Source organism: Chiloscyllium punctatum, chromosome 38 (assembly GCF_047496795.1).
Source record: "Chiloscyllium punctatum isolate Juve2018m chromosome 38, sChiPun1.3, whole genome shotgun sequence".
Taxonomy (NCBI): domain Eukaryota; kingdom Metazoa; phylum Chordata; class Chondrichthyes; order Orectolobiformes; family Hemiscylliidae; genus Chiloscyllium; species Chiloscyllium punctatum.
This window is the reverse complement of record NC_092776.1, coordinates 53,109,183-53,136,510: the sequence shown is the minus strand read 5'-3', so window position 1 is coordinate 53,136,510 and position 27,328 is coordinate 53,109,183. Positions and strand designations below refer to the sequence as shown.

Below are 27,328 nucleotides of genomic sequence, written 5' to 3'. Positions count from 1 at the left end.
TGCGGTATGGAAATCCTCGGAGACTCCTTAGGCTGCAGCTTCCAAATTTAAGATTCTCGTGAAGGTCTATAGCTCGGGTTGTGGATGAGGAAGTTGGTTAGCTTGCCAAGCTGTTGGCTTATTGTGCAAGCGTTTCATTACCATACTGGGTAACATCATCAGTTCGCACTGATGATATGTTACCCAGTATAGTAATGAAACATCTGCATGATATCCCAACATCTCGATGAGCTAACCAAGCATCTTCCAAAACCAATGCCTTCACGATTTAGAAGAACAAGGACAAATGGAGCAAATACATCGGAATGGCATTACCTGCAAGTTCTCCAAACAATTCACCATCCTGTCAAAGAAACATATTGCCATTCCTTCAGTGTCACTGGGTCAAAATCCTGGAACTCTATCCTTAACAGAATCGAGAATGTATCTACACCAGATGGTTTGCAGCAGTTAAAGAAGGTATAAGGGAGTTGGCAATACATGTTGGCCCAACCAGTGACAGCTGCATGCCATGAATGAATTTAGAAGTAAATTAGTGTATTAGAGCCACTATCTGATGTTTTGAATCCAGTTGTTCAGTCTCCATTCATGTGCATTATTTCAATACCCAGTACTTTACTTCTTTTGGACACCTAACCTATGCATGTAGTTTTTCTATCGAGAGACACATGGAGATTATATCAGCTAAGTGATCTACACTTTTTAAAAAAAAACAGTAGAATCTGCAGCAAGTGGGTGAGTTGGTAGAATAAAGCGAATCAAAGAGAAATAGATTAAGACCAATTGCCATAATTTGGATTGAGAATTATGCCACTACAGTTTTTTTCTCTGATTTACTGATCATGCTAACTATGGTTTAAGCCAGTTGAAAACATTTAAAGATAGCAAAAGTAGACATGTTGGCATGCATCTTCGGATCTTGTCTATTGATGAAACATTTCTGGTACAAGTACCACTGTCCACCCTGTGAGTGACAGGACCAATGCATTTCTGGTTGACACCCAACATTTTACCCTCCATAAACATAAAGCCATCCAATTTAATTCTCACACCAAGTCATGTTCTCCTGTCTTGCAACACATTTACCTGTATTGGTACTAATCTTTGTTTTGAATTCCTCCACGACCACGTCTCTTGCCATTTCTGTAATCTGCCACAGCCCTACACCACTCCAAGATATTTGCACCAATCTAATTCTGGTCTCTTGTGCACCTTGAGTTTAAATGCAGTATTCGCAACTGTACATTTGGTTACCTAGACACTAAATTTTGGAATACCCCTGCCCTGCCCCCCACCAAATAACCTCTTCATTTCACTTTCCAACTTTAAGAAAGTTCTTAAAACTCAACTGTTTGACCAAGCTTTTGGTCATGTGCCTTAATACCTGTGAATTGGTGACATTTTATGTAACAATGCTCCTGTGAAATGACTCTGAACATTTTACTACATTATCAATATAGGTCAGAAGTCGCACGACTCTACACTATAGTCTAACAGGTTTATTTGAAATGATAGCCTTCGGAGCAGTGCTCCTTAGTCAGGTGAAATCAAAGCACTTTTTAATTAACATCCTTTGACAATACTCTCACGCAAATGAATTACACTACATTTGGTCTATCATATTTGTACTGGCTTTTGCAAAAGCCATCCAATTATTTAATTCCTGTGCTATTTCCCCCAAGCAGTTTTTAAAAAACATTTTCATGTATTTATTTAACAATCTTTTGGAAGTTACTTTTAAATCTGCTTTCAGCTGGCATATTCCAGGTCATCTATGGAAAACAAAACCATTTATTCCATGTCTTTAGTTTATTTCCTAATGATCTTAAATCTATGTCCTCTGGTGACTTACTATCAGTGGAAACAGTTTTTTCCTATCTATTCTGATTAAAACCCCTCAATTTTGCACACATCTGTTAAGTCTCCCTTTGACCTTCTCTAAGATGGAAATAGGTTTGGGCACGTCAAGTTAATTAAGGAAGCATTCCATGTCCTATGGCAATATTTGACTTATGGGTTCTGACATCAACTCAGTAGGACTCTGTGTTGTATGGAGTTGCTGAGAGATTTAGGATCCCAGGCTTTCAGTAGGACATGTAGTTTTATAATGTAACATATTAATGCTCAGTCTCCTGGTGCTTTTGTACAACGCTGCTGTCAAAATGTTTAAGTTATTTTAAGGTACACTCACCGGGAGAGAGAGAGATTGGGCTTTCGACTTTGCACAGCTTTTGCCCAAAACGTCGATTTCGAAGCTACTTGGTTGCTGCCTGAACTGCTGTGCTCTTCCAGCACCACTAATCAAGAATCTGGTTTCCAGCATCTGCAGTCATTGTTTTTACCTCTTTGCACAGAACCAACATTCTGCTTTGTATTTAAATAAAATCTTCAGAACTTGGACAAATTGGGGTTAAGTATGGAGTCTACTAGTACAATGCACCAAACTGCCCTATATCTGTTGTCATGGGCAGCCTGCAGGATACAACTTTGTACTTACAACACTAAAAAAAACAATGTAAAAACGTTCAAGGTGTGTAAGCAGATGCTGTTGTTTAATGTTACTACTTCACCATTTGAGACAAAATCAGAGGATTCGTGTTTGTATGTCTTATGTTGGCTATTTTCAATTGGGTTTTCAACTCTGCTGAGTTGGAGACCTGCCTTCAACCACAGTTAACATTATTACACAGAGCTGCACACCTATTTTAACTGACCAAGGCATTGCAGCCTCCAATTTTAATTCCTATTGCATATTTTTTGATGAGATTTCCCTTCCGCAGAGCCTTCTAGGGATAGAACTTAGCAAAAGAAATCTACTGTCATTACTTGGTCTGGCCTACATGTGACTCCAGACACACAGTCATGTGGTTGATTATTGAAGACTACCTGACTACTCAGTTGTATCAAACTGCTGTTGGTAGGACAGCTGCACCAGTGGTAGTGGTACTGAGGTGTACAGTTGGAACCTAGGGCTTCTCAACGTTGACTCTGGACCCCATGGAGTCTCAGTGCATCAGTTATCACCTACTGACACTATGGTTAATGAATCACTACTCCTCGTTGAGCACCACTTGAGGAAGCACTGAGAGTGACAAGAGCACAGAGCATACTTTGATAGGAGACTATCTTAATCTGAAAGGGCTTGAGTTCTGGACTGGATCTATGACAGATGGTAAGGGAGTTGAGCAGAGGTCAACTAACTTGACTATGTATTCATCAAACTACCTGTCCATGAAAGTATTGTTTAGGAGTATCCAGTGCATGCAAACTGTGCAAAGTTCCACCTTCACTTTGATACCCTGTATCATCTTGTGACAGCATCACTGTGCTAAGTGGGGCAGATTTTGAACAGATCTAGCGACTCAAAACTGGGGAAGCATGAGGTCCTATGGACCATCAGTAGCAGCACAACTGTATTTGAGCACAGTCTGTAAATTTGTATATCCCTGTAACGTTACTATCAAAGTCAAAAGCCAAATGACACCTGGTTATAGTCCAACAGGCTTATTTGGTCAGATGAAATATTGTCGTCATGTCATGAGACCAGCCTGAAGTGGGTGCACTGGAGCAACATCAGGCATACCCAAAAATGAGGTGCCCACTTGGTGAAGCTGCAGCATGGGAGTATTCACATGCAATACGCCAGAAGCAGCATGCAATAGATAGGACCAAGTGCTCCCACAGAGCCCTGGCAAAACTTAAGTCAGTGAGAATCAGGGAGAAGTGTCTGGGTATGATGGAATGATATCTAGCACAAAGGAAGATGGTTGTAACTGTTTGAAGTCGATTATATTAGTATCAGATCATCAACTATAGGAGGTCTTCAGTTTAGAGCCATGGGTCCAACCATCTTTGGCTGTCACATCAATGACATTCCCTGCATCATATGACTATTAATCAGGGTACCCAAGAAAAGTTCTCAGGACATCAATTCAAATCCTGCTATGGCAGATGATAGAAGTTAAATTTAATTCAGGTGGCACAGTGGCTCAGTGGTTAGCACTGCTGCCTCACAGCACCAGGGACCCAAGTTCAATTTCAGCCTCGGGTGACTGTGTGGAGTTTGCACATTCTCCCTGTATCTGTGAGGGTTTCCTCTGGGTGCTGTGGTTTCCTTCCACAGTCCAAAGATGTACAGCTTAGGGGGAAATTGGCCATGCTAAATTGCCCATGGTGTCCAGGGAAGTGGAGGTTAGGTGCATTAGTTAGGGGAATGAGTCTGGATGGGATGCTCTTCAGAGGGTCGGTGTGGACTTTTTGGGCCGAATGACCTGTTTCCACACTGGAGATATTAGTCATTGTCATAGAGATGTACAGCATGGAAACGGACCCTTTTGGTCCATGCTGACCAGTTATCCCAACCCAATCTAGTCCCACCTGCCAGCACCCGGCCCATATCCCTCCAAACCCTTCCAATTTATATACCCATCCAAATGCCTCTAAAATGTTGCAGTTGTACCAGTCGCGACCACTTCCTCAAGGAGCTCATTCCATATACGTACCACTCTGTGTGAAAAAGTTGCCCCTTGGGTCTCTTTTATATCTTGCCCCTCTCACCTAAACCTATGCCCTCTAATTCTGGACTCCCCACCCCCAGGAAAAAGACTTTGCCTATTTATCCTATCTACGCCCCTCATAATTTTGTAAACCTCTATAAGGTCACCCCTCAGCCTCCGACGCTCCAGGGAGAACAGCCCCAGCCTGTTCAGCCTCTCCCTATAGCTCAAATCCTCCAACCCTGGCAACATCCTTGTAAATCTTTTCTGAATCCTTTCAAGTTTCACAACATCTTTCTGATAGGAAGGAGACCAGAATTGGTCGCAATATTCCAACAGTGGCCTAACCAATGTCCTGTACAGCCGCTTCATGACTTCCCCACCCTTGTACTCAATACTCTGACCAATAAAGGTAAGCATTCCAAATGCCTTCTTCACTATCCTATCTACCTGCGACTCCACTTTCAAGGAGATAAACCTGGAATTAAGAGTTTAATGATGACCACAAAACCATTGTACTAATTGTCATTAAAAAAAGCAGTTCACTAATGTGGGACGTACCTGTTCTGGCCTACTTGTGACTCCAAACCCATAGCAATGCAGTTGACTCTTAACTGCTGTTTGGGCAGTTGGGAATAAATACTGGTCAACCCAGTGATGCCCTCACCCCGTGAATGAATTTTTTAAAAAAATGATCTCAGGCATGGAGCATCCTGGAAGTGTTTCAGTGGAAGCAGCAGCGACTGTATTTTCAGATGAAACAATGAGTTCATCCTTGCCTTTGAGAAGCTATGGAATTGATTTAGTATTTTATAGTTCTGTGGTCCCATTCTTGCATACTGGCACTTCAGTTTCTCTGAAGGTCTAATTTATTTCTCTCCCTTAGAATTGCTTTTAAAGTTTGTACTGAAAAGGAATCTCAATTGATTGCTTTTTAATTAATGTCACTATTTTCTGACGCTGTCAAAGTTTTTATAATTTTGAGATTTCGAATTTAGGTTTTTCTTCACCCCATCAATTTTTGACCCTTAATACATTTCATCCTAGGATGCAATTTTCTAGGCATTTTTTAGCCTGTCCAAGAAATTTGATCATCTAAAGAAATTAGAGGAATTGTGCCCTTACCTACCTGGTTACATCGTTCTACTTTTAGTCAGAGCTACTGACCATAGCTGGCTTCCTGTTTTCTTCTTCGCCAAGGAGCATTGTAACTAATTATAGTGCCCTGGATATTTCCTTAACAGGTTTGGTTTAGGAATAGTTTTCTCATGTGCATGTCACTTGTGTAACAGCCTCTAGTCCAAACCCTACCATGTTAAGTTGTGAAACTGAATGCCCACATTTGGACATTTATGATGTAGTCCTGGAACGTTGCTGGCTATTAGTAAAAATGCAGCAATCAGTGACATCAAGCAGGAAACATTGCACCCTGCCTCATCTAACCTTGGGTAACACTGATCCCACACTGTGGTTAACCCAAACATCCCTCCAGCAACCTGACAGCACATCAAGGAATGAACAATAAAGTGTAGCCTTGCTACACCCACTTGCATCCTGAGAATGAAAAACAGACAAAGGTATTAAATCCGGTTGTACTATCAAACCTATCATGTAGTTGTAGAGGATAACTTTACAGTTTTATGAATAAATGCCAGTGTTAAGTTTCCTTGTATGGCTTCAGTCCCAATATGATTTCAGTTGTACAGTGATTGTTCTCACTCCTTTAGAGATTTGTCACTAAACCGCTGAACATTTCTATTTTGAAAATGTCTATTTGTATTGTGATTTCAGCTCAATATCTTTAACCATATAGCCACTGTAACTTTAGTGCCCTTTTCCCCCTTGTGGGAATATGGAGATAAGCACTGCATGATTCCTCACAGTGCTGTCCCAGACCAATCTTCTGCTGCGTTAGTGATCCCTTGCCACCATAAGGTGTGAATTAGGGATGTTTGCTCATGATTTGTGCAGTGTTCAGTTCCATTCGCAGCTCCTTAGATTATTAAACAGTCACTTCCTTCATGTAGCAAGATCTGGACAACACACATGGTTGTTGCTGATGAGTGGCAAAAAAACATTGATGTCAGGTGTCAAGCTTCTCTCACAGTACCTTCTAATTGTGTTGACTCTAACTCCTAGAGGACAGACAAGCTCCCTTTCAACATTCATAACATCATAATTTGAAAAATACCATCACTCTTCGAGTATTGTTGGATTACAATTGTAGAATTTTATATCTGACGGCACTTGCTGTGCCCACAGCACATAGACTCTTGGAGATCTACAGCACAGGGAAAGTTCTTCAGATTGTCATGTTTAAGAGAGGAATTTGATGGAAATGTTCAGTATAAGGGATCAATTTTGACAGTTTCTTCTTGTTGACTTTATTTCAATTAAGGCCAGTAACCAGACACAAAATTAAGTTTTTTGACCAAAGTACCAAGATGAAATGTACATGTGCAGTGATTGAAACCAATTCAGTAGTAACTTTATAAAAGGAATTTGACGAATACTTGCTTTTTAAAAAAACACACACAGGTATGGACAAAAAGCAAGCACGACCACAAAACTGATACAGGCAGGATGGACCAAATGGTCTCTTGTGATATTGCAGTCTAAGAAACAAAATGGCACTCAATGAGTCTTGCAACAGCTTCACGGAAGCTAATGGCCATACACAGATGCAGAGAAACTAAACCATAAAAACACCATTTCCCTTTTATTGAATTGAAGTGAAATCCTGCATATGCAAAAGTGCCTTTATCTTGGTATAATGTGGTGTACGTTTCCTGAGGGGAAGATGTTCAACCCTGTGCTTATATTAGCTTTTGTAGTGAGTTCAAGTGATTTTACTGTTATAGGAAATTTTCAGTTGCATTTGGTAACTTTCTAATTGCAGAAATTGAGACATTGTTCGAGAATTCAAGTATTTAGCGCACAATCTATTAGTTAGCTTCTCTGATGAAATGGAGCAATTAATTATATATATAGACAGTGAATTTAATATCTTATTCTGGTGATAAATCTTTGCATGCACCTGTAATCAGCAAATGCTGTTTCCAACTTAAAATTATGGTAGATTATCATAAAAGGTAACTATTTAGATTATGAAATATTGAGTATGATCTGTGAGCAAAGATTTATTAATGTGTTGTACATTCAGTGGCAACCTGGAGTTGTAATTTTGGGATTGATGGGGCAGTTCTAAACAGCAAATTTTATCTCTCTTTTTCTACGCTTATGCTTTCAAAGAGATCTGTTGTGTCCAGACACTTTTCAAAGTGGAACAAATCAATGTGCGTGCATTATGTAATTACACTACCTGGTTATGCTAACCAATTGTCTATTCTTGGGAGTCTAGGCACTGTCAACTGTGGTCCAGTCATTCTCATGTGAGTGAGAAGGTTGCTGTTAAATCTCAGCCAGAAACTTGAGGAAGTAGTTGAGGCCAACACTGCAGTACTATACTAAGGGAGTGCTGCACCTTTCGAGGTAGCATTCTTCAGATGAGATATTAGACCAAGGACACTCCTGTCCCCCTCAACTGGACAGAAAGATTGCATGGCATTATTTGAAGAAGAATAGAAGTGTTCTGCCTAATGTTCTGTCAAATATTTATCCCTCGATCAAAAATACTAACCACATTATCTGCTTGTTTATTGCACTGTTGTTCGTGGAACATTTTACCGCATGGCTACCGCATTTTCCAAATTGCCAAATTACTTAAAGTCTATAATGCATGTTGGGAGGTTCTGCAGAAATGAAAGGCACTCAGTACATGCAAGGATTTCTACTGTTGCAAACAGTTTCCCTGTTCTGGAAAGTTAGAGTTTCATGGTGAATGGTAAGGCCTAAAGCAATATAGTGGAATAGAGGGATCTTGGAGTTCAGGTGCACAGACCTCTGAAGGTGGAGTCACAGGTAGACAGGGCAGCAAAGAAAGCTTTTGGCACACTGGCCTTTATCAGTCAGGACATTGAGTATAGAAGTTGGGAAGTTATGTTGCAGTTATACAGGATGTTGGTGTGGCCGCACTTGGAGTATTGTGTTCAGTTTTGGTCACCTTGTTATAGGAAGGATGTTACTAAACTGGAAAGAGTGCAGAAGAAATTTATAAGGATGTTGCCTGGACTCAAGAATTATAGGGAAAGGTTTAACAAGCTAGAACGTTTTTCTTTAGAGTGTAGGAGACTGCGGGGGATCGTATAGAACTGTATAAGATCATGAGAGGCACGAATGGGGTGAATGCACTCAGTCTTTTTCCCAGGGTTGGGGAATTGAGGGCTAGAGGGCATCTGTTTAAGCTTAGAGGGGAAAGAATAAAAGGGAACCTGTGGGGCAACCTTTTCACACAGAGGGTGGTACACATGTGGAATGAGCTGCCAGCAGTAGTGGTTGAGGTGGGTACATTAACAACATTTAAAAGGCATTTGGACAAATACATGGATAGGAAAGGTTTAAAAGGATATGGGTTGAGAGTGTGGTGCTGGAGAAGCACAGCAGGTCAGGCAGCATCCGAAGAGCAGGAGAATCAATGTTTCGGGCAAAAGCCCTTCATCAGGATGATCAGCTGCTGTCCGAACCGCTGTGCTTTTCCAGCACCACACTCTCAACTCTAATCTCCAGCATCTGCAGTCCTCTCTTTCGCTTAGAAGGATATGGGTCAAGGGCAGGGAAATGGGGTTAGCGTGGATAGACGTTTTGTTCGACCAGTTTGGGCCAAAAGCCCTGAAACTCTGTTGTCGGATTCTATGACTCTATAACCTCCATTGTATATGTAACTGATCTATAGTTCTGCTTGCCGGCGGCAGCAGTGCCATCAAGGCTGTTCTGGAGAGAAACATTGTTTTCCCCCTTTAGTTTTAATAGTAGGAATAGGAACTGAAGTGAGCTTCTCATTTGAATTTTATTTTGCCAATCTTTTTCAGGTTTATCGAGATTCTTCCATGATGGAAGCTGTTTGAGGAAGGACGCTGTTGCCGCAAGTATTCGAGAGGTTGAAAGGATACTGCAGTGGTTTGAGAATCAAAATAAGCTCTGTTTCTATGCAAGTTCTTTACTGTTCGTTTATGAGGGATCGCCTCAGCTGACAGCGATGGGGGTTGGAGATGCACCCCGCAAACTAGCAGCACCAAAGGGAACAAAGCGAACTGGTGAAGTAGTGGAACACAACAATAACGTCCATGTCATGAACTCTAGCGAGAGCAGAATGGTGGAAGCTTCAGTTGGTCAGAGCCTTTCCAACATGTACGCACTTCACAGGAAGGGGTGTTTCAAAGCGCATCAAAGCATGGTCCCACTACATCTGAAGAATGCAGAGCAAGACCGCAGCATATGCAAATGCTTAACTCTCATTTCACCTGGACAGCCAAATGGCAATGAAATAAAACAATTGGAGAAGGATTTGATGCATACCTCCAGCATACTTCAGGAGCCTCCAGAGGTTGATGTAAGAATGATAGACTTTGCACATGTGTTCCCTAGCAACACAAAAGACGAGGAGTACATTTATGGGCTGAAACATTTAATCAGTGTACTACGAAATATGCTGGATGATTAATTTTTTTATTTTTTGATGGGGGCATTTGGGAGCAAGGAAATAAATGAGGAGCAATTTTATTGATTTCTGCACAAGCTCTGATGCATAATTTTGTGTTTCTAATGTGATTCCAGGTGTATTGTATGTGCTTTTCATTGTATGGTACTTCTGGTGATTGATCTAATATTTATAATAGCTCAGGAAAATTTACCAACTCATCATTGACAGCCACTGAAATGGTTCCAAAAACCTACAGAGGGCAGCTGACCCTTAGCACCTGCTGACAAGGAAATTTATGAGCTCCCACTGTTTGCAACAAATCCACAGACTTCAATGATGGTAATTGGTTTTTAAGGTATGTAACCAACTGCCTGCCAATCCTAGGCATGGAACTTGTGCCTATGGACTAATGCTATCTTCAATGAAGACCAGGTTAGTCAGACTTAAGATTGTTTTGGGGATGTTGCTGCCACTTTTCTGGAGATGTGTTTTTATTAGCTTTTTTAAACAGTTGTGTTGCAGCAATTCATATGAAAAATTTGGTCCCAATTATGTAAAATAGAAATAGTCAATTATCTCTTTGTTTTGATGCATTCAGCTAGTATTCCTGGAGAATTTCAGTCTCGCAATAGCTTGTGAAGTTATCAGTAAGTTAATGCACAAACATCAAGTCACCTGGACTCCTGCAGGTTAAGACTTTACACGGGATGGAGTAAAATATGCATATTATCTTTTTGCAATTTCTTTCCTTCAATTTTTAAGTATGCTGACATCTGCAGAAGTTGAGCTGAGAAAGGAGGAAACAAAGTATGTTTTGGCAAAGTCCAACCAACTTCCTGCCTTTGTAGTTCAACTTGTATCTCTGAATGAAATATTCAACGGGATTCTCATCATCTCTCCTAACATTAGGCTACTTTTGAAATGCACCCACTTTGACTTGTTCACGTTTCATTTGGTCATTCATTACTAGTGATCTATTGTGTTGTTATCACCAAAATTAGTTTTTGAACACCCAATTTCACAAGTTATGATTTGATTTTCTTTCACTTTCCTGTAGGCTGATGTTTGGGTTTGCCTTTATAAGACAGCACAACAAGAATTGTTGCTGTGTTGGACCCAACCATTAGTCCAAGAATATTCAGTACTTGAACACTAACTTCTCTGATCAATGACCACTAGTATTGTAGCCTTCACTATTAGAATGCTGAGTGAACCAGCAACTGCAGTTGCACAGTATGCTTATGTCACCCAGAACTGACTTGACTCCAGTGAGATGACCCCTATTTTTATTAGTTGTGTAACTGATTTCATTTTCATGACTTAACTTTGTTGGAACTCTGACAAGTTTTTTGCTGTTCCTGTTTGGAAAAAAAAAAGGCCAAATGCTTGAAACCAGTGAAGTTGTGTTTTTGAGAAAAAAACCATGCAAGCACTAATACTTTTTGCAGTTCTTAAAAATGCACTAGACTTCAGAATATTGGGTTCCTTTCATTACAGTTTACATTTGCACAAATCAGTGTACTTTGATATTTTGATAGCATTTTAAATTATTTCCACATTGCTATCACTTATTTTGTCAGGGTTCAGCAGGCGAATGTTGTGACGGGAAATGTGGCACAGTAGTAATTAGTAGTACAAGTGAAGACTGCATGTGAAGATTGTTTGTCATTTTAAATGTATTGACCAAATAATGTATGCTTTTTCTAAAAACAAAAGTTAATTCTGAAATATTTTTTAATTGTAAACTATGCTTTTTTGTATGTTTGTTAATGAGAAGTTTACATTATGTAGCTGTATATTCCTCATAGACCCTGCTCAATCTTCTGTTCCTCAGTACTACTGACTATTTGTGAAGACTTTGGGGGGGAAAAAAAAGCGATTTACCTATTTTAATCCTTAAACGTTGAGGATGATTTGGGCTTGGTTGTTTTCTACTTGGTAGCATATCAGAGTTGTCTGCCCTCTGAGCATCCATGTGCATTATGAGGGGCAAATGGAACTGGCTTCATTTTTAAACAGAGCAAGATTCCCTTTCGCTTAATTAAATAGATTCTACGGAAAAAAATGCTGCTGAATAACAGTTGATATCCGGGGTTTCAGCAGGCTTTAGTTTGGGTGTTTATTTTTTTGTTACCTATTCCTTTTGTTTAATTTCATCTGTTCTACCAATCTTATATTAATTTCTTTCCCCAAGACTGAGCTCTACTTGTAAGTTCTAACAAGTTTGCCCATGGTGATGGAGTTGAGCATCAGATCTTTTGCTGATCACGAGTTTGACCAGAGCTTGGTGAGTCACGAATATGTGATCTCTTTGATTGAACTCTCTGGGCATCTATAATAGGCAATTTAAAGAAAACATGAAAATATCTTTCTCTTTTAATCTAGAAAGAGATAAAATTTACTAATATTAGTTGCCTCAAGATTTTTAAGTTTGGTAAGTGTGCTGGGCACAACATTTATTTAACACTTCCAATCACAATCATGCAAAATTCATTTCCCAATGAATGTGCAGCTCTTTGTGTAACATTCCTGAAATGACTGGTTAAATAGATGGTTGACTTTGCCTGTGTCAGCTGTTAGAATTGGGCATTCTGTTATACTGGTTCACCTTTTGGAATATATTCCTTTTCATCTGAAGATTTCAAATCTCGTTTTTTATCATCTCATAATAGGTTTGTTATGCGAGTAATGTCACTGTATTTATTTGTGGTGTGCTGTTCAGATTCACACTGTTTAATGTAAGTTACATTAATATAGGAAATCTGCATTCAAATGCCAGCAAGTAGTCACAACTGTCACTAATTTGGATTTGATTTGCTTGTTTTCAGTGGCAGTTTGTGCTGTAAGTTTTGTTGTGACCATCTCTACAGTGGAACGTCTTTTTTTTATTATAATCCATCACAAGTCATTCCTTCAAACAATTGCTGGAATTTGCTTCATTGCTGAAAGTGCATTTATTTTACATGAGTACAGGTTGCGTAACTCAAATTAAATTTGAAATTGTTTCAAAACCTGTGTGAAGATTGTTAAGTCCATTAGTAGTTTGTGACTCATCGTTAAGATTTCATTACAGTTCTATATTTGCTAGTAAGCATACCAGAAATCATTTAGGTATTCTTTTACTCAATAAAACTTGGTAGCGTTTAAACATCCTTTGAATTGCCATTTTGTTAAAATATTAAAAACATTGGATCAATGCAGTAGAATCCTCCTGATGCAAAGCTTTTCTGTCATGAGTAAATCATCTATTTATCAGCTTATTTTCCTTCTGCATTGGGAATAAGTTATATTTTAGCAATTGTGGTTGCAACCTACCAATCGGTGGCTTCTACTGAACCGGAAATTCTGCATTTGACATAAAGAACCTTCAGTTGATTGAACAACAGCAGTTTTGCACTCCAATATCTTGCAGTTACGTTTCCCTTGTTGAAATAAAATCTAGTGAACAAAATGGGATTATTCAGTATTCAGGCTGTACAGCTGTTGAGAAATTAATATTATGAAAAAAAACTTCTGTAAAATTGATAATATATGCTGTTTTGTAAGTTTGCCCTCATAAAATATTCTGTATAGAGAGGTGAAAATTATCGTAATGCAGTATGTATAAATAAAATACAGCTTCAAGAGCTTATTTGAAATAACTGATCTACTCAATACGTGCATTTCATATTAAAAGTACCTTAAAATTTTTCCGTTTTACCTTGAAAGTAACCAAAAATTATCAATAGGCCCGACATTCAGTCTTAATTTTGATTAGTCACTGCTCAATGAGGTTTGCACTGCTTCATGTAAACTGCGTGGTATGTTTTGTCTTTTGTTTTTTAAAATCAATGCAGAGTACAAACTTGATATTTTAACAGTGGTGGGTTTTACACTGATTGAAACTGCTCACTTTTCATTATGCTGTGAGAGTGGAGTGAGGTGAAGATGGGTTGCCTCTTCTTGCATCAGCACACACTTGTCATTTATAGTGAAGCGTGGCATCACATAGAGAACAGTGCATGCACCAGACCTCAATCTAATTTCAGCTTGACTTCTTCCAAATGGAAGTTTGCTGTCATGTACCTGAGAGCAAACTGTGAAATGTGATTGTTAATTTAAATTGCTTTGATTCAAATCAATGTTGAGTCCAGCATTCAGTGTGCAACCTTGGTGGGATCTGTGGAATTGAGAGCTAAGTTGTCAGTTGTTCTCTCTGCGGTTCCAACAAAGTGGGAAATTTATTGTCATATGAAATAAATTTTATAATTTACCTTTTATTTAGTGAGTCAGCATCCTTTTATAATGGTTTGCCTATTTAGATTAGGCATTAAGTTTGAACACAATCTACTTGTCATTCCTGGTAGGTGGACCAGTTCCTGCGTAATCTAACATTGCACAGTTTGGTCCAAGTTAACTCAAAGTTCATCAGTCACCTTAATATACAGTTAATTTATAAAATGTTCATATTCCAGCAGCATTCTTGGATGAATCATGATTTGTTTTTAACAAGAGCATTTTGAAAGTGCATTCTCTTAATTTTAGATAAAAATACAATTTTAGTTGCAGCTTGAAGGAAACGAGTGAGAATTAATGCCCCTTTTGTTGCTGAGCTAGCACACGGACACTTTAGTATTATGGGAAATTACGCTGGAACTGGTATGAAAATATCAGAAAAGCTGTAAGTGCACATTCATATACTATGGTTATTTATAATCAATCATCCATAATGTATCTCATTATAGTCTGACTTAACTATCTTCAAAAATATAATGAGTTGTTATCCTTATTTTGATTGTGATGAATTATATGCATAACTTGTTTTGCTGTAGGTGGAATGCAGGGGTAACTGCTGATATGTAATGGGTGCTACTTGTTTTACAGAGGAATCAAAAGTACTAACTGAAGATTGCTTACTTTTGTAATTTAATATGAAAAAATATTTAGATATATCACAAGGCTGTATATTTGGCAAAAATGGAATTCGTAATAAATTTTCTGTAAATAATGCTAAACAACTTGAGTTTGTCATCTCTTGCACCAGAGAATTATTGAGTGGAACTAGAATGGGGGAGTTAATTTAAGAGAATTGTCATGCTTGGTGCAGACCTGATTTCAATTTTTTTGGGTTTTGTGCTACATTGGGCACTGTGTCTGGATATCAAAAGACAAATGGCTGAGATTTTATTCACCCCCTGATATACACGACTGTTGGTTAATGTACTACCCAAGTTCCTAAGTGAGTCTTCAATATTTTCTTGAGCAAAGACAGAATCTTTTGAAACTACCATGACATCAAACAGCATTGATGTTCCTAACTGCATTTTAATTTATTTTGCCCAACCAGTCAACCATAACTGACTCGAGTTGTTTCTGAAACAAGTGAGGCAAGACTTCCAACTTTATATTGATTTGTCACTGACCTTTTCCTGTCACAGTACCAGTTCTGCCATTTGGATTTTGTGACATTGTAACGTATTAGAAAGTGGGTGTCAATCAGATTCTGGCTTAAAAGACCGTTGTAATGTTGTGAAAACTGCAGTTCATCGATCCCATTGTTAAGTCTGAATTTAAAAATAAGCCTTCACAGGTGTCAAAAGGTTCTGTTCAGATTACTCAAATGCTTTGGATTGTAGGTTATGCTTTCACGTTGTCAGTGGACTGAGTACCAAGCAAGCTTAGCATAAGGTAAAATAAGTGTGAAGTTCTGTAACAGTACCAGTACTACCAAGAAGGGCTGAAAATCCATGAGAAATTGTCCATTACACACACATTTTATCTCATCATCTCTCAACAACAACACTTTGCATTTATTTTGCCCCTTTAATAGAGTCATACAAGCACAGAAACAGACGCTTCAGTCCAACCAGTTCATGTAGACTATAATCAAACTAAGCTAGTCCCATCTGCCTGTGCTTGGCCCATATCCCTCCAAGCATTTCTTAATCATTTACTTAACTGAATGTCTTTTAAACATTGTAACTGTATCTGCATCCATCACTTCCTCTGGAAGTTAATTCCATACCATTCTCAGTGCTAAAAAAAAAATACCCTGTGTCTTTTTTAAATCATTCTCTTCTCACCTTAAAAGTATGCCCCCTAGTCTTGAAATCCACCACCCTGGGGAAAAGTCCATTCACTTTATCTATACCCATCATGATTTTATAAACCTGTGTCAGGTCACCCCTCAACCTACTGCACTCCAGCAAAAAATGTCCCAGCCCAAAATGGTCTGATCCCTGGTTAGACCCACAACATATTGTTCTTGGAAGCTGCCCTGAATATGCTATGTGTTGTTCCTAATGGTTACATCTGCCAATTTGACTTGGCCACTCTATGTAAAGATTAAAGTCACCCATGATTGATGCACATCCTTTTCACCAGTCCTCATTATCTCCTGGTTAATTCTTTGTCCTACAGCGTGTTGTAAAGTTTGTCAAGGTGTGTTCAGGATTGCTATGAGCAAGAATTGACATCAAGCCTCCGAAGGTGCACTACAGGCAGCACGGTAGCCCCGTGATCAGCACTGCTGCCTCACAGCACCGGGAACTCTGGTTCAATTCCACCCTTGAGTATCTGTGTGGAGTTTATACATTCTCCTTGTGTCTGCTTGGGTTTCCTCCAGATGCTCTGGTTTCCTCCCACAGTCCATAGATGTGCTGGTTAGGTGGATTGACCAAACTGAATTGCCCATAATATCCATGGATGTGCAGGCAAGGTGGATTAGGCAATCAAAGGCTCATTGAATAAAGTGCTCTTTAAAGATACCCCAGAAGAGGAGAGGGAAATTTTAAGTGGTTGCAGCGCCTTGGGCTAGTTATGGCTGTCGGAGATTATCTGGTGAACATCAGCAATGCACAGAGATCGGAATTGGGATGGTGTGGGGACTAAGGCAATTCACTGTCTCCCTATTTTGAGCAAAGAAAACCTGTGGGAATGTTCTAATTAGTTAAAGCTCAACTTGTCTCAGAATAACACTTGGAAAGAATGTAGGAAATAAAAGCAGAAACAGAAGTCCCTTTGAGCTTGCTCCACCATTTAAAGCTAATCTGTGACCTTTCCTGTTGTGTCCCTAAATCTCGTGATTAATGTTTTGTTTTAACAACCATCAATGGTGTTTTGATCACCATTGCTAGTACTTGAGTTTGAATTCCACCAGCTACTTTGTTTGGATAGTAATGTGGGCCTTAGGGTTGTGGGTCCAGTAGCATTACCCCTAAGCTGCCATCTTCCTCTTTTTACACTTAAAACATTTTCCTTCACTTGAATTTTCCCCAATCCTTTTAGCCATAATCTCCCATCTAAATCTCCATCTGAATGACTTGACATAATCTTGGTGCCAATACAGTTTATTGGAGCTTGTCTCAAAGAAACAGATTCCTTTTACACCTGGATTGGTGCCAGTGTCCTTTGAATAGAAGGTCCTGCCTCCATTTTTGAGCTACACATTCAACTCTGCAACTTGTTTGGCACTGTACCAGTTTGCATATGGCTCAGATAGTAACCCAGAGATTATTAGGTGTGAGCTGCTTCTTACAAATTTTGATCTCTAGCTGCTCATGATCTTTCAGAAATTCTGCCAGTGTTGTTAGTTTCTAGGTAGAGCATGACAACAGGATGCTGCTCCTGCCACTTCCAAGTTCCTTCCAGCCACAATGGGATGTCTGTAGTTCTGGGACCAGGCTGGCAATCCAGCATTCAGCCTCCGGGTCATGGCTGCAGTATCTATCCCCTCAATTATACTGTTTCCTAGCACTACAGCTTTTCTTCTCTACCCTCTGTACGAATGGCCTCCCATACATTGCTGCTATGGTCAGCTTGCTTATCAACAGCAGGCCTTCCCCCTCCATGTAGGCACTAAGAATCCCAGACAAGGACAGAAGCTGAGACACCTTCAGCACTCTAGCTGGGGTCTCCTGCCTTGCAGTCACATTCTCCTTTCCTTGACCATTCAACAGACCTATACTACTTCCCAAACAAAGGAGAATGTCTGTGCTGTACCTTTTCCCCGGAGTATATTTTGTCAATCATAAACAGACCCTTCAGCCCAACTCATCCATGCAGACCAAGTATCCCAAATTAAACTAATCCCATCGGGCCTATATCCCTATAAGGCATAAGTGAGGACTGCAGATGCTGGAAACCAGAGTTGAGATTAGAGCGGTGCTGGAAAAGCACAGCAGGTCAGGTAGCATCCAAGGAGCAGGAAAATCAATGTTTCGGGCTAAAGCCCTTCAGGAATGATTAGGAACGTTGATTTTCCGGCTCCTCGGATGCTGCCTGACCTGCTGTGCTTTTCCAGCACCACTCTGATCTAATCTCTATATCCCTCTAAACCTATTCATGTACCCATCTAAATGTCTTTTAAATGATGTAACTGTGCCTGCATCTACCACTTCCTCTGGCAGTTCATTCCACATATGAACCACCCTCTGAAAAAGTTGTCCCCCAGGTCCCTCTTAAATCTTCCTCTAACCTGAAAATTCTGTCCTCTGGATTTGAACACACTCACCCTGGGGAAAAGACCTTTGTTATTCAGTGTATCGATGTCCCTCATAATTTTATAAACCTTGAGAAGGTCACTCCCCAACCTCTGATGCTCCAGTGGTAACATTCCCAGGTTATCCAGCCTCCTCTTTATAACTCCCATCCTCCAGTCCCACTTAGGTTCACCCTTCAGTCTTCTGGACCTCACTGTGGCTTTCAATGATGCAAATATCTTGCAAGGGAACCAGCAATCTCTTCCCTAGCTTCCCACAGAGTTCTGGGATACACCTGGTTGTGTCCTGGAGATTTATCTGCCTTTAAGACCTCCAGCACCTCCTGTTCAGTGGTGCAAACACTTTTCAAGATGCCATAATTTTATTTTCTCAAGTTCCCGAGCTTCCATGTCGTCGTCCTCTACAGTAAATACTGATGCAAACTATTGGTTTAGTATTTCACCCTTCGATTCCACCCTCCAGCAAATATCTGTGTGGAGTTTGCACATCTCCGTGTCTGCATGGGTTTCCTCCAGACGCTCCAGTTTCCTCCTGCAGTTGAAAGATGTGCAGGGTAGGGTGGATTGGCCATGCTAAATTGTGCAGGTTAGGTGGATTGGCCATGCTAAAATTGCCCATTGTGTTCATGGATGTGCTGGCCAAGTGGATTAGTCAGGGTAATTGCGGAGTTACAGGGAATAGGGTAGGGGAGTGGGTCTGGGTGGGATTCTGTTTGGAGAGTCAGTATCAACTTGATGGACTGAATGGCCTGCTTTCACGCTGTGGGGATTTGATGATCCCAGCTGTCTAAACCTGACGTATGCCTCCTTTTTCTTGACCAGGGCCTCAATTTTTCTAGTCCTCTGGCATTTGTTACTGAGGACTTTATTCATCTACATGTTTCAGCTTTGCGCCATCTCTAGAAAACAGTCTGTCCCCCACTTCAAGCTTCTCTGCAGTGAAATCTCTTTGCCGTGGTTCTGCCCATTTCACCATCCAGTCAATGTCATCCTGAAGCTGATAGCTATCCTCATCACAATCGAATATTCTGCCAGGCTTTGTCCGTAAGTTGAGTTTAAGACCAAAAAAATCCATTTTTGGGGGCACCAGTGAAAACTATCTCCCACAAGTGGAAAAGCATTAATTTTGTAACCTTATTCATCAGCTCCCCCTTAATTGCATGATCTTCCTTCTAAATCAGGTTTGTTAATGGCACTTGGTTGAATGCCTTCAAAAAATCTATATACACGATATCAACTCTGCTACACCAACTACATAAAATCAAAATACTTTGGATGCTGGAAATCTGAAATAATAAAAAGCAAACATGTTGGAAAATCTCAGTTGACCAGACAGCATCTGTGGAGAGAAAGAGAGTTAACATTTCAGATTGAGAATTAGCTTCTGATGAATGGTTCCTCAGTCTTTAAAGGTATTCAAAGTTGTTCAGGAAGGTGTTAATGAAAAGCTAGAATATGCCACTTGCCACTAGTTGCAAAGTGTACATGTCTATTATATAACACGTAAAAGGTTTAAACATTCATTGGGATTAACCATGTTTACATGTAGGTACAAATGTGGCTTCATTCACACAGGTAAAGGTCAGTCTTCTGATAAAGAATGTTATTTGTCCAGATCTAGGTAACTTTCTTCACGAAAGAGCACCCAGTAAATTCAAGACTCGTTGTAGCAAATGAGCATAATATGCCTATTCAGTTTTATACTGAAGACAAATCAATGATTGCCCAGTCTGTTTGCTGGCTTCAGTTTGTTTGCAGTGTTTGATTTATTTAGTTAATAATAGTAAATGAAACTGACTGAGGAGAAATTGCCCAAAAGCTGCCCTGATCAGTCCAATTATACTTCATTGTTCTGTCACGCACTAGCAATTTTTGAGTGCTTCATTGATTAAATGTTTCACAATTTTTCAAAGCAACGTTATTAGTAAATGGTGTATTTATGCTTAGAATTTTAACACTGCAATTGAAAAGCTGCAAGAGGTAAAATGCTTTAAATTTAAATTTAGTTGGAACTCGATGCAGTGCTATTTGTTCAAGAAGCAGAACCAAGCCGTCTAGTTCACAGTGAAGAAAGCAGATGGGGGAATGAGAATTGTTTTATGTCAGGAGTTTTTTTGACCTACAGAGAGCTACAAACAATCAGGGAACAAAATAAAAGTTAATTTAGAAAGACATGTATTTATGATCGGCAAATTGCATCTAACTCGTTTGAATTTTTTGATGAGGCAACACCGAAGGATGATTTATTTAACAAAATAGAAATCCCATCTGATCCCACCCAGCAAATTAGGCAAAAATTTCCCAATATATTTCTCTTTTGCTGACATTTAAATGATAATGATGTTTGAGCAGGAGAGTCTGGCTCAGAAAGTTAAGCGTGAAATCTGGGCTGATACTCCAGTGTGGGATGGAGGGAGTGCTGCACCTTCAGAGCCACCATCTTTTGAATGAAGCTTTAAACCCATACCATCTTGTATCATGAGGTCAACACACTCTACAGTGACCAAGTCATGACTCCTCAGATACTGAAGCAGTCCATGTGCAAATGCAGTAAGACCAGGACAATATCCAGTCATGTGCTGATAAGTGGCAAGTAACATTAGTCCTACTCAAATGCCAGACTATGACTGTCACCAATAAGAGACAATCTAAACACCATCCCTTGATATTCAACAGTGTTATCATCATGAATTTCCCCACCATCAACATCCTGGGGGTTATCATTGACCAGAAACTCAACTGGACTCACTATATGCCCTTCCACAGAAAGGGCACAGCAGACATGTGGAGACTATTTAAGGAGCAGTTGTTGCAAGTGATTGCACAAATTTGTTCCTCTGAGACAGGTAAGAAGAGTAAGATTAAGGAACCTTGGATGATGAGAACAGAGGAACTTATCATCAAAAGGAAGAAGGCAGCTTACGTAAGGTGGAGGAAGCAAGGATCTAGCACCACTTTAGAGGATTACAGGCTTGCTAGAAAGGAGCTCAGAATTGGACTGAGGAGAGCCAGGAGTGGGCAAGAAAAAGGCTTGGCAGGAAGGATTAGGGGGAACCCAAAGACATTTTACTCGTATGTGAGAAATGAGAGAATGATCAGGGAGAAGATAGGGCCAATCAGGGATAGCACTGGGAACTTGTGCGTGGAGTCTGAGCAGATAGGGGAAGCCCTAAATGAGTTTTTTGCTTCAGTTTTCACCAAGAAAATGGAACTTGTTGGAAATGAAAACTTAGAGGAGCTGGGATACAGTCATGACCAGGTCAAGATTGATGAAGTTGATGTGCTAGAGATTTTGGAAAACATTAAGATTGATAAGTCCCCAGGGTCAGACCAGATTTATCCTAGGCTGCCCCGGGAAGCAAGAAAGGAGGTTGCTAAGCCGCTGGCGAGGATATTTGCCTCTTCGCTCTCCACAGGAGTCGTACCAGAGGATTGGAAGGAGGCAAATGTTGTTCCTGTTTTCAAGAATGATAATAGGGAAATCCATGGCAATTGCAGACCAGTCAGTCTTACGTCTGTGGTTAGCAAAGTTTTGGAAAGAATTCTGAGGGATAGGATTTATGACTATTTGGCAAAGCATGGTGTGATTAAAGGCAGTCAGCATGGCTTTGTGAGGGACAGGTCATGCCTTACAAATCTTATTGAGTTCTTTGAGGAGGTGTCAAGACAGGTCGACGACGGTCGAGCAGTGGTTGTGGTGTATATGGACTTCAGCAAGGCATTTGATAGGGTTCCCCCTGGTAGGCTCATTCATAAAGTCAGGAGGTATGGGATACAAGGAGATTTGGCTATCTGGATTCAGAATTGGTTGGCTGACAGAAGGCAGAGAGTGGTTGTAGATGGAAAGTAGTCTGCCTGGAGGTCAGTATTGAGTGGTGTCCCGCAGGGCTCTGTTCTTGGGCCTCCGCTTGTTGTAGTTTTTATAAATGACTTGGATGAGGAGGTTGAGGGTTGGGTTAGTAAATTTGCAGATGACACAAAGGTGGAGGTGCTGTTGATAGTATAGAGGGGCTACTGCAGGCTGCAGCGTGACACAGACAGGATGCAGAGCAGGGCTGAGAAATGGCAGATGGGGTTCAACCTGGATAAATGTGAAGTGATGCATTTTGGAAGGTCAAACTCGAATGCTGAATATAGGATTAAAGACAGGATTCTTGGCAGTGTGGAGGAACAGAGGGATCTGGGTGGGCAAGTTCATAGATCCCTCAAAGTTGCCACCCAAGTGGGTAGCGTTGTTCAGAAAGCGTATGGTGTTTTGGCTTTCATTAACGGGGGATAGGGTTTAAGAGCAGTGAGGTTTTGCTGCAGCTCTGCAAGTCCCTGGTGAGACCACACTTGGAATATTGTGTCCAGTTCTGGTTGCCCTACTATAGGAAAGATACAGAGGCTTTGGAGAGGGTGCAAAGAGGGTTTACCAGGATGCTGCCTGGAATGATAGGCTTGCCTTATGAAGAAAGGTTGAATAAGCTCAGACTTTTTTCTCTGGAGAGAAGGAGGAAGAGAGGAGACTTGATCGAGGTGTATAAAATAATGAGAGGAATAGAAAGAGTCAATAGCCAGAGACTTTTCCCCAGGAAAGGATTGACTGGTACGAGAAGTCATAGTTTGAAGATATTAGGAGGAAGGTATAAAGGAGATGTCAGAGGTAGGTCCTTTATGCAGAGAGTTGTGAATGCATGGAATGCGTTGCCAGCGGTGGTGGTGGAAGCGAAGTCATTGGGACATTTAAGCGACTGCTGGACATGCACATGGATAGCAGTGAGTTGAGGGATGCGTAGGTTAAGTTACTATATTTTACATTAGGATTAAACCTCAGCACAACACCATGGGCCAAAGGGCCTGTTCTGGGCTGTACTTTTCTATGTTCTATATTCTATATAAACGCAGTGACCATAAAAGCAGGTCACAGACTAGGGATACTGTGGCAAGTAACACATCACCTGACTCCCCAAAGCCTGTCCACCATCTACAAGGCATAAATCAGGAATGTGATGGAATACTCCCCACTTTACCTGGATGAATGCAATTCCAGCAACACTCAATAAGCTTGATACCATCCAGGTTAAAGCAGCTCACTTGGTTGGCACTGCATTCAGACACATCCACTCCCTCTACCACTGATGCTCAGTAGTAGCTGTGTGTACCATCCACATTATGTACTGCGGAAATTCACCAAAGATCCTCAGACAGCACCTGCCAAACCCACGATCACTTCCATCTAGAAAGACAAGGACAGCAGGTCCATGGGAACACTGTTACCTTCAAGTTCCCCTCCTCACCATCCTGACTTGGAAATATATTGCTGTTCCTTCACTGTCACTGAGTCAAAATCTTGGTATTTCCTGCCTTATGGTATTGGGGATGAACCCATGGCAAACAGACTGTGGAGGTTCATGAAGGTATCTCATCAGCACCTTCTTAAGGGGCAACTAGGGATGTGCAATAAATGCTGGCTAGCCAGCAACACCCACATCCAATAAATGAATAAAAACAAAACCATTTTATAAGCACTTCAATAAAGATACTTTTCAAACAAGGTTGTTGTCCAATCTTTCTTGGATGGATGTCAAAGAAAATCATGGAATGCAGGATCATTTTCCTGCATATCATATCAATACTTATCTGTCAACCAATACCATTGAAACAGATTATCCAGTCATTATCATTTTGATATTTGGTGTTGGGATGGGGAATGGAGTTGCTAGTCATATGCAAATTGGATCCCCCATTTTCTACATTACAACACTACCTCAACTACAAAAGTATTTATTTGGCTGTAAAATATTTTGAAATGTGCAGAGATTGTGAAAGATGCTAGGTAAAGGGCATGTTCCTTCATTTTACTGTAAGAATGAATGAATATTGCAAAGAATTTATAACTACTTGTCACCAAAGATTTGCACTTAAGGATTGTAGTGAAATGTGGAACCAACTTGCTTTCAGCAAGCAAGGATCTGAAAAGAGCCCAATTAATGAATCAATGAATAACCAATATGTTTTAGTCAATGTTGGATGAGAGACATATGTTTACTGGGTTAACTTCTCCATTGTTTTCAAGTAGCACCATGGGGCTATTTGTTATTATGGACCAGATCAGACCAGGCCCCCGCAAACTATTTTACAAAGATAGCTTAAACCCTAGCTTTTCTTATTTTAAAAGTAGATGTGAATTGTCATATTCCAGATGCAATGTGACTGGTCAAACTACTCTATGTGAAGCAAAACAGAATTTACTTAAACCCTATAGTTAAAATACAAGTGAAAGAAAGAGGAATTTAGAATAGCTTAACTGTCAAAAACTTAACCAAATAACAGAGCGGCACGGTGACTCAGTGGTTAGCACTGCTGTCTCACAAGACCAGGGACTCTCTGGTTTAGTTCCAGCCTCGGGCAACTTTCTGTGTGGAGTTTATACATTCTCCCTATTTTCACCAGGTGCTCCGGTTTCCTCCCATAATCCAAAAATGTACAGGTTGGGAGGATTGACCATGCTAAATTGCTCATAGTGTTCAGGAATGTGTGGGTTAGGTGGAAATGTAAGGTAGGGGGTTGGGTCTGGGTGTGATACCCTTCGAAGGGTTAGTGTGCACCAGTTGGACCAAATAACCTGTTTTCACAATGTTGAGATTCTATGAATAGATATAGTAACTGTTATTAATTACGTATTCCAATGTAGAAACATCCCATAATCACACCCTTTGGTTAAAACGGCAAATTCAGATACATGCAGTTCTCCCATCCAGGAGGAAGAAACATGAAGAGAAAATTCAGACAAAGTAGCAGCTAAGAGACATTCACTGAAGCTTCCAACTCTTTTGAGACCCCAAAAGGTTTCTGCTTGAAACTAAACCTGAAAAAAAAACCTAGAAAGCCCGGTCTGTGAGAGGTGACCACACCCAGGCCGCTTCCATTGTTCCAACTTTAGAGGCAGCAATACACCTCTGCCTTACAATCTCGCTTAAAAAAAACCCGGACAAAATAACCTCTTAAAGTGACAGCATCATCACAATATTCACTTGTTCCAATAAAATATTGAAGGAATGACAAAGAGAGATGAACTTATAAATGATAGGGGAATGAAAAGGTTCATTGAGAAAGTTATTTCAAGAAAAATTGTGTGTCCATTAGGAATTATGTTAGGAATTGTTTTCCGCATGGTCTGACCAATAAACAAAATGCACTTCCAGATTGTGTAGTGAAGGTAAAAACCCCGGAACTGTGCAAAACTCAGCTGCGCAAATGGACTATAGAGCCTCCCTTACCCTGCAAAACACTAAATATGTCGAGATATCGGATAAATGTCCCAATCATTGTAGTTGGACATGCAGTACCAATGATAGATCAATACTGCAAATTTAAAGACCTGCATATTGTTATCAAATTGAAAAAACATTTGTTTTCCCAAGGCAAATTTAATTTTATTTATTTTATTATGTGCAGTTTTTAACCAAACTGAGATATTGCTGAGTTATTAAAATTACCGTCATACTTCAGGAGGGTAAAATGACAGACAACCAATTTGTATTAATGTGCCTCAGCTAAATTAAAGTGACTTCTAATATGTTAACATAGTTCTGTTTGCATCCAAATCTTGAGACATAACCTATGGTCTACTTACTTGGAATCTCCTGGAGGATAACATAATCAATGCCATTGTCTTTGAAAATTGTGTAGCAGAGAAACAGTACACACATCTGGCTGTGCCATTTTTCCTTATATTTAAATTCATTTCAAAGATGGAATATCTTGATTTTTATTGCTTCATAAGATTCTTTTCCTATTTTTACTGCAATGATGCTTTTGTGAGTCTTTGGACACAATTTCTAACCTGTACTTGGCCAATCTCCTTTCACTTGTTTGATACAAGTAGGGATGAACAAAGCAAATATGTTGATATGATGTATTTCATGTCCAAATAGACACTGAAATACTTTTGAAACATTGGTTATTGTTTCAGGCAGTGGCAATAGCAATGGGATAAATGAGCAAAGCTTGTTTTTATTTGGGTCGAGATGCAATCGTGTATAAATGTCTTTCTTGGTCTTCTGTAGCCCGACATAAAAGAAATGGGGAGAGCGTGGGACAAAAGAGTTTGTAGTTGATGATCAGTCATGATCATATTGAAGAGCAGAGGAGGTGAATGGTCCACTCATGCTCCTACGTGCCTATGTAACTTGAAGCATGAGGTCCACACACTTGACAGACAACAATCTTATTAGCACTTCAATAAAGATACCTTACACATAAGATTGTTGTCAAGTGAAACAGAATTTAGTTATCAGGAGTGGGAGTTGAGTTTCAGTTTGAACTATGTAGAAATCTAATTTCTGAAAAGCATCTCAGACATGAGGTGATCTTATAGAGGTTTATAAAATAATGAGGTGCATAGATAAGGTCAATGGTAGGTGTCTTTTCCCTTGAGTGGAAGATTTCAAGACTGGGGGGCATACGTTTAAGGTGAGAAGAGAAGGATTTTTAAAATGTCACGAGAAGCTTTTTTTTACAATGAGAATGATTCGTGTGTGGATTGACCTTCCAGAGGAGGTGGTGGGTACGCGTACAGTTATAACATTCAGAAGATATTTGAATAAATAGAACATAGAACATTACAGCGCGTACAGGCCCTTCAGTCCTCGATGTTGCGCTGTCCTGTGGAACCAATCTGAAGTCCATCTAACCTACATTATTCCATTCTCCTCCATATGTTTATCCAATGAACATTTAAATGCCCTTAAAGTTACAGAGTCTACTACTGTTGCAGGCAATGCATCCCACGACCCTACTACTCTCTGAATAAAGAAGCTACCTCTGATA

At 40.0% G+C, this 27,328-nt stretch overlaps 1 protein-coding gene across 1 annotated transcript in view; it reads left to right on the top strand.

Annotated features, from left to right (window-relative positions):
* ipmkb (inositol polyphosphate multikinase b) overlaps positions 1-15,032 on the top strand; it is a 109,142-nt gene extending 94,110 nt beyond the window's left edge. The window contains exon 6 of the mRNA XM_072557868.1: positions 9,425-15,032. Coding sequence (XP_072413969.1) covers positions 9,425-10,056 — 632 coding nt within the window. The 3' untranslated portion in view covers positions 10,057-15,032. The remainder of the gene's footprint in view (positions 1-9,424) is intronic.
* Positions 15,033-27,328: the final 12,296 nt, after the last annotated feature.